Raw genomic sequence first — 14,625 nt, 5'->3', positions numbered from 1 at the left:
CTACTTTGTTTTAAAAAAAAATCAACTAAACGTTTGGTACTAAAACTAAACTAAAAGTAACAAACACCTCTGCTATCCTCGGCCCTGGCTGTGCTTGGCTCAGCTCGAGCCACTAGGGTCTCTGGTCTAATTCTACAGGATTTGCTACAAGGTGGATCCCTCCCAACATAAACATCAGCACAATCCCATAGACCCAAGAACACTTTAATTAACAAAGGCACAAAGAGAAGAAAACAAAACAGTGAAGATGCAAGCAGAAACATTTGAATTTGTGTGTATCTGTATACCAACTGGAAACTCGTACATAAACTGAGGTGTGTATGTGTGTGTATGTATGCACACGCAGGTGTACTCACACAGACCTCAATCTATCCCGGTAAAAGTGTCAATGCAGTGAATCTGTGTCTATGAATGGCTAATTAAAGAGGAGACAGTACTGTTTAGTGGTAATGGGGGGTGGTGGTAACGTCCCTCCGTTCTCACAGAGTCGTGATAGGAATGCACACAAACACAACAGGAATTATTCTGCTGCTCTCAACGCCGTGGGAGGACATGGCAGCAATTTACAATTAGTCTGGGAGAGGAGTTTGCAAAACATAAGAGCTCACCAACAACTGACTCTGTTGAGTAAATAACTGCAATTAATGTGGAATAGCACCCACTTCACAGTAGTTCCAAAGCCTGTGGAGTTCAATAAATATTTTTTCCTTCAGCTTGTACCCAAAGTTAGAAATCAAAGAAACCAATCGTTCATCACCACGAAGCTGTCAGCTGCTCGCGGATGAATAGAGGAATGAATTATTTTTTTTGTTCCTACAAGCTTGACTTACAAAATTTAAATGTGCTTGATAGAGAGAAAGAAAGAAACTAAATTTAGCATCCAGAAAATTCCACAGCATGCTTGAAACCCAAGTTATTTGTATTTCACCCTCAGAAGAGCTGTGGCTCAGAGAAAGGGCAAGAAAAATTCCTCCATTGTCCATAGTTGAGAAAAAAAAAAATACAAAACTATGCTGGAGTCAACAGAAGTATTTTAACCTTAAATCGTTTTTTTTCTCCTTTAGTGTGGTATTTCACTATCTGTAGTTCTAGACAGAATTAGCTCAGTCTGAAAGGTATTTTAGTGCACGCATTTAAAGCAAAATCACATCCACTCATATATGCTTGCGGGTTTGTGTGCACACTAGATAATCTAAAGTTGATTACAGTATGTCTGAATCATTTTACAGTCATCTTGCTCATTCTGGAGTAGGAATGCTAAATAAAACCCCTCTGGAGTTTTGGCTGTAAAACAATACTATTTCTATAATGGAAGCTGTCTGATGTATATTTACAGAACATGAGAAAAAGCAGACCCATTCTCACAGATGTTTACAACATATACTTACAATACCAAACATGCATTGACATGGACACCATAATGACACACTGAGACATTCCTCCTATTGTGGAGAGCTGCCTTCACTCTTACAATCCACCCACTCACCCTCCAACTCCATAAAATAGGTTCAATTTTGGCAAATCATTTACTGCAAACGGCAACAACATTGGTAGCCTTGTGGGTATTTATTATTGTTGGCCATATTTAGCTTAACACAGATTTATACTTGGTTAAATTTCATTGGACATCTCTGTAAATTTCAGCACATATGTTGTCACATGCGTTTGGTTAACTTTCTGTTATTTTATTTGCTGCAATGGAAACTGTAAGCTTAAAAGTTTACAAGCAACTTGTTGACTGCTTTCTGGCTGTATGAGATTGGGACGTGTACTGTTGGGAGGTCAAAGGAAGGGAGATTGAGAAGCGTAAAGTAGCATATATTGTCTTTAAGGGAAATATTGTATAAAAGGTTTTATTATGCAGTAGCCACTAGGCTAATGCCTTTCAGTTTTCTTGTATTAGCCTACTCTATCGTTTTTTTTGTTCACATATAATCTTATTTAGGGTATTTAACACCACAGCACAGGAGTAGTTAATATGAAGACTTCCCTTATACTGACCTGCCTTTAACAGTTTCAGTCTCTATTTCAACCAGATCAAAGGAGATGCTGTACACTACCTATAGGGGCTCTAGCTGACTAATTATTTGCAACTAAACAGCAGCACCTTGTGGCTGCAAGTAAAACTGCACCATACAGCTGCAGAGAGCAACATTACTCAAATTCCAGGGAGGGCAAAGAAATGAAAAGTGGCAAAACAAGAAAAAGGTTCATAATTACGTCTTCATCCTACTAAAACACATTATAACACTTCAAATGAAAAGACAACGACAGCGCTTAGCTTGATGTCTTTTAATTACAGTGAGTTGCATAGCTTCACAGTAGCATCTTCAGTTGACATGGTCAATTAAGTTGACCATGTTGGCAATAATCACATTATAGTTGAATTGTAACAGCTTGGCAGAGTGACCATTGAACAGTAAACTGCTACTTAAAGAGTAAGACAACAAGCAGGTTATAGAAGTAGCAGTGGCTCAAACTCTCAGAAAGCACCTGGGTTAACAACCACAGTAGAATGAATCTTCATTTGCGTTTAACTAACCCTTGGCAATAAAAAAAAAGGTAAAAATAGACAATACAACTTTTAAAATAGTAGAACAAACCTTACATTAAATAGTTGAATATCTGTAAAGATACAAATGCATATGAAGCTATAAAACTGTATACAATGTGAAACTAGTCACAAAACTGATCTGAGAAAGAAAAACTAAAATTTAAGATGCAAAAACAAGATGTATTTTGAAAGTAGCAGTATTTCAAAGTATCACAGCATTGACACCCAAGATTTGAGCTAGTGAAAACAAAGACAACTATTTATATAATCTACACAAGCTGGTCCTTTGGCCTTCCCATCCTCCATTCTTCATTCTCATTAGTCTTCACTCCTATTTTACTGACACCTGAATTCATTCTAAATAGATATTTTGAGCACACTCTTAAAGCTGACAGGAATGTAAAGAGAAAATGTTAAATACAAATTGCATTATACAGTAATTTAAGATATATTCACTTTAAGGCACATCTCAGAATTCGCCACTTTGACATGACTGCATTGACTGTGTGAGTCTAACTAAACTTACTATAACTTACAAACGTGTAACATTTTAATAGAAAAGCCTGCACATCACATTTGATCCATGCATCTGATGCACTGGATTCCAGGACTTGAAACATCTAAATGACTAATACAAAATAAATACAAATAGGTTCGCAAAGTAAATAAACTTGTTTGTGTGAATATGTCGATGATAAAGCTAAAATACCCTAAAATTCATTGGTGTCACTCGCATCCTGCTGAAAATTGTGAAAGAAAAACAAATAAGGAAATTAAGTTGGAACACCTTGTGACTTGCATTGACTTAAAATTAAGCACATAAAGTCCTCACTGTTGTCCCATAACCCCTTTTGTCACTTAGCTGAAGTAAAACTTCCTAGACTGCAAAGAGATTGTGGTGGTTTCATGCCATCTACTAACCTTTAACACATATACTTTACTTCTTGAGAAAAAGAAGAAAAAAAACAGCCGAGTACAGATCCAAACACAGTGTCAAAACAAAACTGTACAGTGCCTTACACTGTTTAGTTTGTGTCAATTCCTCAAGAAGATCCTTTAATACCCCAATACATAACAGTCAGCCTGATGTTTCCTTAGTTGTGAAGTTGTGAACACATTCTTTTAAAGATGATTAATCCTGGACGAGATGAGAAGAGAGAGGGAGAAAAAAAGATTAGTTTTTTTTTAAATCCTTTCAGTAGAGTACATCAGGCATCATTAGCTATGTAAGCACTGTTGAGTCAAAATGAGGCCAGGCTTGCCTGTGGTGAACCACAGATGGGGCTGGAGGTGCCAGAGAAACTGTTTGAGGACAGTCATGAGGAAAACTACTTGTCACTGGTTGATGACACTTTTGGGAGTGAATCGTGCTGTCCCACAATTTAAACGTGACATTTTGATTGGTTTGGTTTAAATAAAAGTGAATTACTACTTGAGTGTTTCTCCATACATGTCCATCATCATCGGGGAATGTTATAGACAATTTCACAGTTTTTAAAGCATTTTGAATTGGCCTAGTCATCCTGACGTTGTGATGTCAGGCTATACCTGTTGTAGCCTACAGGACCACAACAGTAGGCGATGATGTTTTCTAATAGTGATGATTTGATTGCTCCCATGTTACACAAGGCACACATTGTCATTCTGAGACTTGTTTCATAAATGTTTGCTTTGAGGTGTAATAATGTCATACTCACTCCTCCACAGCTGGCGTTTTCACTTCCCTGGCCATCAATTGGCTGCTGGGTAGAGGACTCTGCAGTCTGCGGTTCTCTTTCTCTGTTAATACTTGGCTTCCCAACACCTTCCTCTGTTTTATAAACAAAAAGTCATTACTGGGAGAGGTTTCAAGCGTAGGGCTGTATTAAAGATACCTTGTAGATTTTTCATTGTAAAGAAACTTGTTTTTTTAAAATGTTTTTCCTCAAAATGCACGTGTGTATCACACATTAAAAATATGTTGAATGCATTTCCTTTATCATAGTATACTTTCAAACTTACTATAGGAGCCATGTATATTAGGTTTGTTTATGGTCTATAATTTTCACCCTATTACGTAACGTAGCACGTCATGGGGGTTGGTCTCACAATTAGTCTATTTATACACCTGGACACCTGCATGACGGAGGCTAGAGAGAGGGGGTGAGCTGGGTTTTCGCATTTTCTGTTGACTGCAAGTTTTTTCCACATTTACGTTTACCTTTTTGTAGTATTTTCTGGCAACTGGATTTCGTTTATTAATATTTGTTTTTTACCCACTTACAAATCAACAATAAATCCTTGAAAGCATAACTGTGTGGATCTGGATTATTCAAACGGCGCGTTATACAAATGATTGTTCCTTGACTCAGCCTCTTGGCGGCTCATGGAGGTTACGAAGAAGTCGCTACACTTACATTGCTTACATGCGCTTGCAGTCTTATTGTTCTACTAAGAAAAACATTCAGTAGCATCACTGGTAATACAAAACGTCATGGGGTACTTTTGTTTAACTGGCTTTGTCAGTGTAAGGTAAGCATGAAAAACACTTTCTTAAAAATTGAAAAAAAATGAAGGCTGAAAAGTGAAGGCTATCACTGTCAACAAACCTTGATAATACCACCTAAAGAGCGTGAACGCCAATGTTTCCTGCTGAATGGTGTCCGAGAGTCAGCCGAAGGTGTCAGCAAAGGCTGCTTATCGAACTAAACACACAAATACAACACATTTAGGTGCAGGGTTGCAAATAGTTTATCTGCGTGTTCTTTCCCCTCGCGATGGGTATGTTGACCTACTGTACCTGTCTGATGAGCTTCTTCTTTTTGGCAGACTCGGGCATGTTGGTGACCTGCTGGTACAGCTCTCTGAGGGCAGATTCAGTGTAACTCTCAGATGACCTGGTAGTGGAGGTGCTGCTGACCTCACCTCTGATTGTTCTTATGGAAGGAGAGGGGGAGGCAGCTGTGACTGCAGTCATGGGCCCATCTTTAGTCCCAGAACAGAGTGTCAAGTCATCCTAGAAAAATCAAACATAACATGTGACCAGATATTTTAAATTCTGCTACTTCACAGCAACCACAAACTCTTTTCAAGTGACGTGACCACAAGAAAATGTGTGCAGCTGAGTGACACACTGCACAAACATGTGAACAACAAACAAATAGCTTTAAGAGCTGAGTACTGACACAGCATTCAAAAGTTTAATTTTAACGTCCTTTGAAAATCATTCTATTAAGTGCCCAGTAGCAGATAAGAGTCTCTCGAGGTTCTGTATTTAGACATGAAGTACCTAAAATTAACCAAATACAGAAGTTACTGGATTCAAAAGTTAGCACAGGAAACAAAATACACTGGGAGCTTTGAAAATAACCTTATACATAAATGTAATGCAGTGCTAAGACTGTGTCTTTTTATTAAGATGAACTTAGAAATAGAAGAAAAGACAAAGGACAAAAACGCACCTTTGATTGAAGAGTTTTTGATCCTGTGAAGTATATGCGGGTATATTCTTTGATGTATGTAGGTGCCTTCAATGAAAGTAAACATGTAAATTAAATCCTCTGATGAAAGATCCTTGTTAAAAATTAATCTAATGTACCATTGATTAATATGATTGGTATTTAGGAATGATCTCACTGTCACCAGAAACGACGGTGTATTAAAGCTGCCAATGTTCACTTGGAAGGATAGCTTGTGTGTGCAATATAGCAGGCAAACAATGTGAATGAGGAAATATAAGCGAGTCATTGAGATCTAACATGCAGCTGATTATGGGACACTTTGATAAACAAATAGCCTTTATTGATATTTCTTTCACATTTAAATTACATCTTTCTCTTTAACCTGTTTGGCTTTCTTGTAAACCTGGCAAAAACCACTGCTTAAAATAAAAAGGTTCATTCAAAGCAACACAAAGGCAGTGTTTCCTCTGCCGACCGTTACCTTGAAACCATCCAGCAAACTACTAAACTAAACGCTGAGTGAATATTACTAGCTTGCTACGTTTTCATGTTGGTTTTGAGCGGTATGCACCCCCAGTAACCTAGAGGAGGAATACAGCGTTCTCCTGCAACGGGAGTCAGAGGCACCGTCACAGCAGCGTTAGCTAACATTAGCTTATCGTCTCATCTGGGGGTCTGATAAACAGTAAATTCATCAAAGCCAGCGTGCCCAATGCTATTTTCCAATAAACTGTAGCTGTCAAATTTCACGGGACCCGCGTGAGTGCGGATTTCATGTCGCGGCTTTCATCGCTGTTTATCACTTATTGAGTGAAGTAGTACTCGCCCTGTTGTTTATTTGGTTGCCATGACTTCGCAAGTGATGACGTCCTGTCATTGTTCCAGTTGCTCTGCTCACCCTAGGGGGGGAGAGAGCGAATGACAGTTCGCTTGAGTTCAGTAGAGCAGACGGCTTTATAACTTTTCATAAACAGCCGAAGGAACGGTGGTGCGTGGTGTACATAGCGGAAACCCTGTTGTGCGTCTGCCCTATTTCGGATACCGTGGCGCTGGAAATTTTACAGTGGCGCACCGCCACTATGCTATCAACATAGAGGAAACACTGCAAAGGGGATGTATTATATTTATCTATTCAAATGACGTCTAATTAGAAAGGCCTGCCTGTGTTTTGTTTTGATGCAAAAGAAAATATTACCACAGAATACAGGCACCAATTAAAATTACACCTCATGTTGCTGTTCCTATCACAGAGTAAAGCAACAACAGGAAAGCATGTTCCTGTTTTGTACACAGTTCTTAAGTAAGAATAAAAACTACAGTAAAACTACAGTTACAGAACAAGAGGTAATTAGAAAAAACAGCCTTTAAAGCTGCTTACCTTGAACAGTTTTTGTGAGTGCCTGATGAGGAATGCTATGCCGTTATTCAGTTGCTCGATGTTTCCCTGCAGATCACTTGCCATCACCTGCAACACAAAAGCACAATGCCAAACAAATTCAAGAAAAGAGTTAAGGTTTACTTGATTGCAAAAATAGTGGGGATCGTTGTAACAAAATTAACCTAAGGTCCCTACATTTTTGGGCCAGATGATGTGTGGAGCAAACATTGTGGCTAGATTGATAGCAGACATCTTGTTTATGTGCTGCTTTCGAGCAGTGTGGTACAGCAGGTCCAGCAGCAGCTTCAACATGCTGCGGTTGGCTGGTGGGAGCAGCATGAAAAGCAGCTGAAATGCCTCAATCTGGCGTTCCTTGTCAGGCACATTCGTCTTGTCCCCGTTATCGTCAAAGCAAGTCAGCTCTGGACACAGCACATAAGATAAGTATTACAAAAGAGCAATTTTATTTTCTTGACTTAACATTGATCCGGATATTATGTTATCTTGAGTAATGAAAAGGATTTGTGTATGAGTCAACCCACACCTCCAATCTTCAGGTGAGCATGATAGTGTCTGTGTGTCAGCAGAGGCTCTGGCAGCTCTCCCAGGTAGGCTTTGAGCAATGTGGCTGCATCATTGGGGTGGAAGTCGCCTGTCTCTAGATCTATCTCTGCCCCAGAATTCAGCATCTCCCTCAGGGCTGCCTGTCTCAGGCTGTGGCCTGGCACACGGAACAACCCCTCCACATGAAGGTCTAAGGGGGGGGAGAGAAAGATGGTGAAAGACAGCCAAAGAAGAGGGAAAAAAAGAGATGTGGTGTGTAGACGGGTAGACACAGAGTGAAGGAGACATAGGTAGACAAAGACATAAAAGTAAGGAGAGGCCAAGTGAATGAAATGGAAGGCGAGAGACAGCAAGAGCAAAGTGCTTTCAGATAAATTATTGACCCAAGCATTTGCACCCAGTGTCCACTTTCAGTGAATGACATCATCGCTTTCTAGAAATAAACCATGACCTCATGCTAATTCACTGCTCTTCAACTACTGTAGTTCAACAAAGTAGTAAGAGTTAGGATGCAGCCTTGATGCTTAACAAATCAAATCCTTGTAAAAGTCTAGGATACAGGCTGATCAAGCAATTTGACTAGGAATACCAAGAGATTATAAATAAAGTAATTACCAATGGTATACAGTGGGGGAAATAAGTATTTGACCCCTTGCTGATTTTGCAGGTTTGCCCACTTACAAAGAATGCAAAAATCTACAATTTTAATCATATGTACATTCTAACAGTGAAAGACAGAATCCCAAAGAAAATTCCAGAAAATCACATCATATGAATTTATTAAAATTGATAACCATCTGATGAGGAAAAACAAGTATTTGACCCCCTGGACAAACAGCAAGTATTCTGGCTCCTACAAGCCAGTTAGTCTTTCTTTAAGACACAGCCCCAATCCGAACCAATTATCTACATCAAATACACCTGCCTCACCTCGTTACCTGTATAAAAGACACCTGTCAACACCCAAACAACCAGCATCCAACATCACCACCATGGGCAAGACCAAAGAGCTTTCTACGGACATCAGGGACAAGATTGTTGATCTGCACAAGGCTGGGATGGGCTACAAGAGAATCGGAAAGCAACTTGGAGAGAAAAGATCAACTGTCGGTGCAGTTATCAGGAAATGGAAGAAGCACCACACCACCGCCAACCTCCCTCTGTCTGGGCCTCCACACAAGATCTTGCCTCGTGGGGTGTCCCTGATCATGCGAACGGTGAGGAATCATCCCAAAACCACAAGGGGGGAACTGATGAATCAACTGAAAGCAGCTGGGACCACAGTTACAAAAGAAACGGTTGGTAACACACTACGCCGTCATGGATTGAAATCCTGCAGCGCACGCAAGGTCCCCCTGCTCAAGAAGAAACATGTACAGGCCCGCATGAAGTTCGCCATTCACCACCTGGACGACTCAGAAGAGGCCTGGAAGAAGGTGATGTGGTCAGATGAGACCAAAATAGAACTTTTTGGCCTCAACTCAACTCGTCGTGTTTGGAGGGCAAAGAACACCGAGTACAACCCAAAAGAACACCATCCCCACCGTCAAGCATGGTGGTGGCAACATCATGCTTTGGGGGTGCTTTTCAGCCAAGGGGACGGGACAACTCCATCGTATTGAGGGGAGGATGGACGGGGCCATGTATCGTGGAATTCTGGACCGACATCTCCTTCCCTCAGTGAGAGAGCTGAAGATGGGTCGAGGATGGGTGTTTCAGCACGACAACGACCCTAAGCACACCGCCAAAGCAACAAAAGAGTGGCTGAAGAAGAAGCACATCAAGGTTCTGGAGTGGCCTAGCCAGTCTCCAGACCTGAATCGATTGAAAATCTTTGGAGGGAGCTTAAAATTGAGTTGCCAGGCGACAACCTCGAACCTGAATGATTTGGAGGCTGTCTGCAGGGAGGAGGGCCAACATCCCTGCCGAAATGTGCACAAACCTTGTCACCAACTATAAAAACCGTTTGACATCTGTGCTGGCCAATAATGGCTTTTCTACAAAATATTAACATGCTGTTTGTCCAGGGGGTCAAATACTTGTTTTTCCTCATCAGATGGTTATCAATTTTAATAAATTCATATGATGTGATTTTCTGGAATTTTCTTTGGGATTCTGTCTTTCACTGTTAGAATGTACATATGACTAAAATTGTAGATTTTTGCATTCTTTGTAAGTGGGCAAACCTGCAAAATCAGCAAGGGGTCAAATACTTATTTCCCCCACTGTATGTCTGACAGGAATACTGTCACGGTTACAGATTTGTCTCATCCCGGGTCACACATGCAAAATATATGTAGTCATGATATCCCAAACTGCTTTGGATGAAATTGTCCTCCACATGACAGAAGTAATGCATGTATATGAAGTGATACTCACTTTTACTCAAGTATTCAATGAGCTGATAGATCTGTGCTATTCCTTCTTCAGTTAACGGTGCACCAAAAACCACTCCTTTGTCTGAAAGGTATCAAATAGCACAGTAAGACTGACAGTAAGATGTTGTGTGTGCAATTGCAGTTATTCCATCACTTATTAGATCCATTGTATTTCCATCCATCACATGGACAACAGCAGAAAGCCACATTACCTAAAAATAAGACAACCATAAAGGATTTATGTGGAGACAGAAACTGACCATTACTTTAATTATCCATTAGTCTGGATCAACAGAAGTACATTTCCAGGATAATTGCAGGACATCCCGCAAGTGGCTCACACACCGGATTAGGGCAGGGAAATATATCGATATTATATTGACATATGAGGCTAGATATTGTCTTATTTTGGATATCGTAATATCGTGATATGACACGTGTTGTCTTTTCCTGGTTTTAAAGGCTGCATTAGAGTAAAGTGATGTCATTTTCCGAACTTACCAGACTGTTCTAGCCGCTCTATTATTTGCCTTTACCCACTTAGTCATTACAACAACATTACTGATGATTATTAATAAAAATATCATTGTGCACATATCGCTGCAATATCGCCATTGATGTATTTGGTCAAAAATATCGTGATATTATACTTTCTCCATATCCCCACCCCTACACCTGATGTCCCTCACCTTCCGCTCTCTGTGTTCTCAAACTCTGTTCGTTTCGGGAAACAACAACTGAACAAACTAACCATTGAAAATGGCAAGTTATGAAGAAAATTTGGATCGTTCAATAAGGCAGGCTTGCTTGGTTCTTTCGGGGAATGATTCAGTTTACCGGTAATTAGGTAGCCTACACCTAGAATACAATAGTCCCGAAATAAAACATACATAAACAGATCATATCGTACACACACACACACACACACAAATACAGTGGGGGAAATAATTATTTGACCCCTTGCTGATTTTGCAGGTTTGCCCACTTACAAAGAATGCAAAAATCTACAATTGTAATCATATGTACATTCTAACAGTGAAAGACAGAATCCCAAAGAAAATTCCAGAAAATCACATCATATGAATTTATTAAAATTGATAACCATCTGATGAGGAAAAACAAGTATTTGACCCCCTGGACAAACAGCAAGTATTCTGGCTCCTACAAGCCAGTTAGTCTTTCTTTAAGACACAGCCCCAATCCGAACCAATTATCTACATCAAATACACCTGCCTCACCTCGTTACCTGTATAAAAGACACCTGTCAACACCCAAACAACCAGCATCACCACCATGGGCAAGACCAAAGAGCTTTCTACGGACATCAGGGACAAGATTGTTGATCTGCACAAGGCTGGGATGGGCTACAAGAGAATCGGAAAGCAACTTGGAGAGAAAAGATCAACTGTCGGTGCAGTTATCAGGAAATGGAAGAAGCACCACACCACCGCCAACCTCCCTCGGTCTGGGCCTCCACACAAGATCTTGCCTCGTGGGGTGTCCCTGATCATGCGAACGGTGAGGAATCATCCCAAAACCACAAGGGGGGAACTGATGAATCAACTGAAGGCAGCTGGGACCACAGTTACAAAAGAAACAGTTGGTAACACACTACGCCGTCATGGATTGAAATCCTGCAGCGCACGCAAGGTCTCCCTGCTCAAGAAGAAACATGTACAGGCCCGCATGAAATTCGCCATTCACCACCTGGACGACTCAGAAGAGGCCTGGAAGAAGGTGATGTGGTCAGATGAGACCAAAATAGAACTTTTTGGCCTCAACTCAACTCGTCGTGTTTGGAGGGCAAAGAACACCGAGTACAACCCAAAGAACACCATCCCCACCGTCAAGCATGGTGGTGGCAACATCATGCTTTGGGGGTGCTTTTCAGCCAAGGGGACGGGACAACTCCATCCTATTGAGGGGAGGATGGACGGGCCATGTATCGTGGAATTCTGGACCGACATCTCCTTCCCTCAGTGAGAGAGCTGAAGATGGGTTGAGGATGGGTGTTTCAGCACGACAACGACCCTAAGCACACCGCCAAAGCAACAAAAGAGTGGCTGAAGAAGAAGCACATCAAGGTTCTGGAGTGGCCTAGCCAGTCTACAGACCTGAATCCGATTGAAAATCTTTGGAGGGAGCTTAAAATTCGAGTTGCCAGGCGACAACCTCGGAACCTGAATGATTTGGAGGCTGTCTGCAGGGAGGAGGGCCCAACATCCCTGCCGAAATGTGCACAAACCTTGTCACCAACTATAAAAACCGTTTGACATCTGTGCTGGCCAATAATGGCTTTTCTACAAAATATTAACATGCTGTTTGTCCAGGGGGTCAAATACTTGTTTTTCCTCATCAGATGGTTATCAATTTTAATAAATTCATATGATGTGATTTTCTGGAATTTTCTTTGGGATTCTGTCTTTCACTGTTAGAATGTACATATGATTAAAATTGTAGATTTTTGCATTCTTTGTAAGTGGGCAAACCTGCAAAATCAGCAAGGGGTCAAATACTTATTTCCCCCACTGTATGTGTATGTGTGTGTGTGTGTGTGTATATATAAATATATATACTTTGCTATTTATTTAATTGATTCATTAATTGAATCATTAATCATTTAAGCCATCATGGAGATAAATGCATTGCAAGTCTGCCAAAGTTTTAATTAATGAACTTAATGAGGTACTGTATGTGGTCTGGGGATAAATGTAGAAGTAGTAGTAGTGCTTTTCTAAGCTATTTACCCTTCGTAATGCAATGGCATAACACAGTAAAATAACTTGACACATACTATATTAGTCTTAACAGCGTTTCAAAGACTGTGAGCACACTAATGGCTCTGTTGGACACTTATCTTATGACTACACCTCGGAATATATTAATATATATATAAATATAATATAAATATATATATTTCTTGAAGCTGCACTTTCATATGGCTGTTTGTCGTTAGTTTTGCTTATTTAAAGCTAACGTACTTGCACTTACTACTGTTGTTTGCACCTTCAGGGTTGAAAGCATTTAATTGGAAGTCGCTTTGGATAAAAGCATCAGCTAAATGACAGGTAATGTAATGTAATGTAATGTTGGCCTAACCTTTCCGTTTCAGGAAGCTGAAGGAGCGTAGAAAGCCAGTGGCGGAGGGCACCTTAGCCTCAGACTCTCCGGTGAGCTGTGCAAACTCTTCCCCTGGAAGGTCTATCAGTCGAGTGATATTGCTCAGTACCAAATCCGCGAAGGCCTGTGGGTGCTCATGTCTCAGCCTCTCAACAAAGAAGTCGGGGTTAAATATTACAGTTTGGCTTGTGTTTGGCTTTTCCTGGCTGATAAACACACTGCATTTTGTCCCACTGTTAAAGAGAAACAGAGGCTGGGTTGGTGTTTATTTTTAGGCTCAGTTGAATAGTAAAGCTTCTGGCTGGAAGCGTCCCCCAAGATTTAGCAATTAAAACAGAAAGGGGCGATATCTAACATAAATTGGCAGACTAACATTTGCTAATATTAGCATAAGAAGTTGTTGCTAGGTTGGCTAACGCTAACAAATCTAAGATACTAACGTTAAGTTACTCTACTGAGTAGGTTAGTTCACAACACAGATATTGCATTATCACCAGTCATTTCAGAAAGCCACACTTTATAAAGTAGTTTTGTTTAAAGATAATTTTACGACATATTGAACGAAAGGTTTGTACCTTCTGCTCAGTTTGTGATTGTTGTGGACTTCTTTTTCGGCCGCCATCTTCGTTTTGAATCTTCCGCTGTTTCAGCTCTAGTCCCGCCCACGGCGTTGTGATTGGCTGAAAAAATGTGTTCGTCAAGACGTCGTGTATGCAGATACCTGTAACGTTACCAATATGTTTGTATACTAAAAATGGGAAATGTGTTAAGATTCACTGCCTTCGTTGAAATATGTACATTTTGCAATAGTGAACCTGACACATTTGTTATATAGTTGTTCACATTCTATTTTATTGTTTACTTTGAAAGCAATGTTAAGTCATTGTATTTTGTGATTTTATTTTAATGCAGTCCCTGGAACATGTTAATAAGAAGAAGTACATCATTATAACCAATTATTTGGTGATCTAGTATATAATGTTAAAATGTTGTCTGTAACACTTTACAAAAAAAGGTAGTTAATGATTAGTTACTGTTTTTGAAAGGGTAGTTACCCTTTTTCAGAAGGGTAACGAATGATTAGTTACCCTTTTTCAAAAGGGTGGTTACCCTTTTTCAGAAGGGTACCCTTTTTGAAAAGGGTAGTTACCCTTTTTCAGAACTACCCTTCTGAAAAGGGTAACTACCCTT

At 40.2% G+C, this 14,625-nt stretch overlaps 1 protein-coding gene across 1 annotated transcript; it reads right to left on the bottom strand.

Annotated features, from left to right (window-relative positions):
- Positions 1 to 2,277: 2,277 nt before the first annotated feature.
- On the bottom strand, positions 2,278 to 14,133 carry LOC114572051 (rho GTPase-activating protein 19). Its single transcript, XM_028603464.1, has 11 exons — positions 14,010 to 14,133; positions 13,414 to 13,667; positions 10,316 to 10,396; positions 7,917 to 8,126; positions 7,568 to 7,794; positions 7,373 to 7,459; positions 5,995 to 6,060; positions 5,334 to 5,549; positions 5,143 to 5,238; positions 4,252 to 4,364; positions 2,278 to 3,692 (listed from the first exon to the last, which is right to left on the bottom strand). Exons 1-11 carry the CDS (start codon positions 14,054 to 14,056, stop codon positions 3,677 to 3,679), a joined length of 1,413 nt encoding a protein of 470 aa, XP_028459265.1. The 5' UTR covers positions 14,057 to 14,133; the 3' UTR covers positions 2,278 to 3,676.
- Positions 14,134 to 14,625: the final 492 nt, after the last annotated feature.

Source organism: Perca flavescens, chromosome 17 (genome assembly GCF_004354835.1).
Source record: "Perca flavescens isolate YP-PL-M2 chromosome 17, PFLA_1.0, whole genome shotgun sequence".
Lineage (NCBI taxonomy): Eukaryota > Metazoa > Chordata > Actinopteri > Perciformes > Percidae > Perca > Perca flavescens.
The sequence above is the reverse complement of the archived record's forward strand: the minus strand, read 5'-3'. Positions and strand labels throughout refer to the sequence as shown.

Bases quoted from the DNA above. Each gene is read 5' to 3' on its own strand.
- LOC114572051 (XM_028603464.1), bottom strand. From the start codon at position 14,056: ATGGCGGCCGAAAAAGAAGTCCACAACAATCACAAACTGAGCAGAAG. The intron at 5,550-5,994 runs GTGCGTTTTTGT...TGATTTTTCTAG, and splicing joins CAAAAACTCTTCAATCAAAG to GATGACTTGACACTCTGTTC. The intron at 4,365-5,142 runs GTTTGTTGACAG...TTTATAAAACAG, and splicing joins CTTTAGGTGGTATTATCAAG to AGGAAGGTGTTGGGAAGCCA.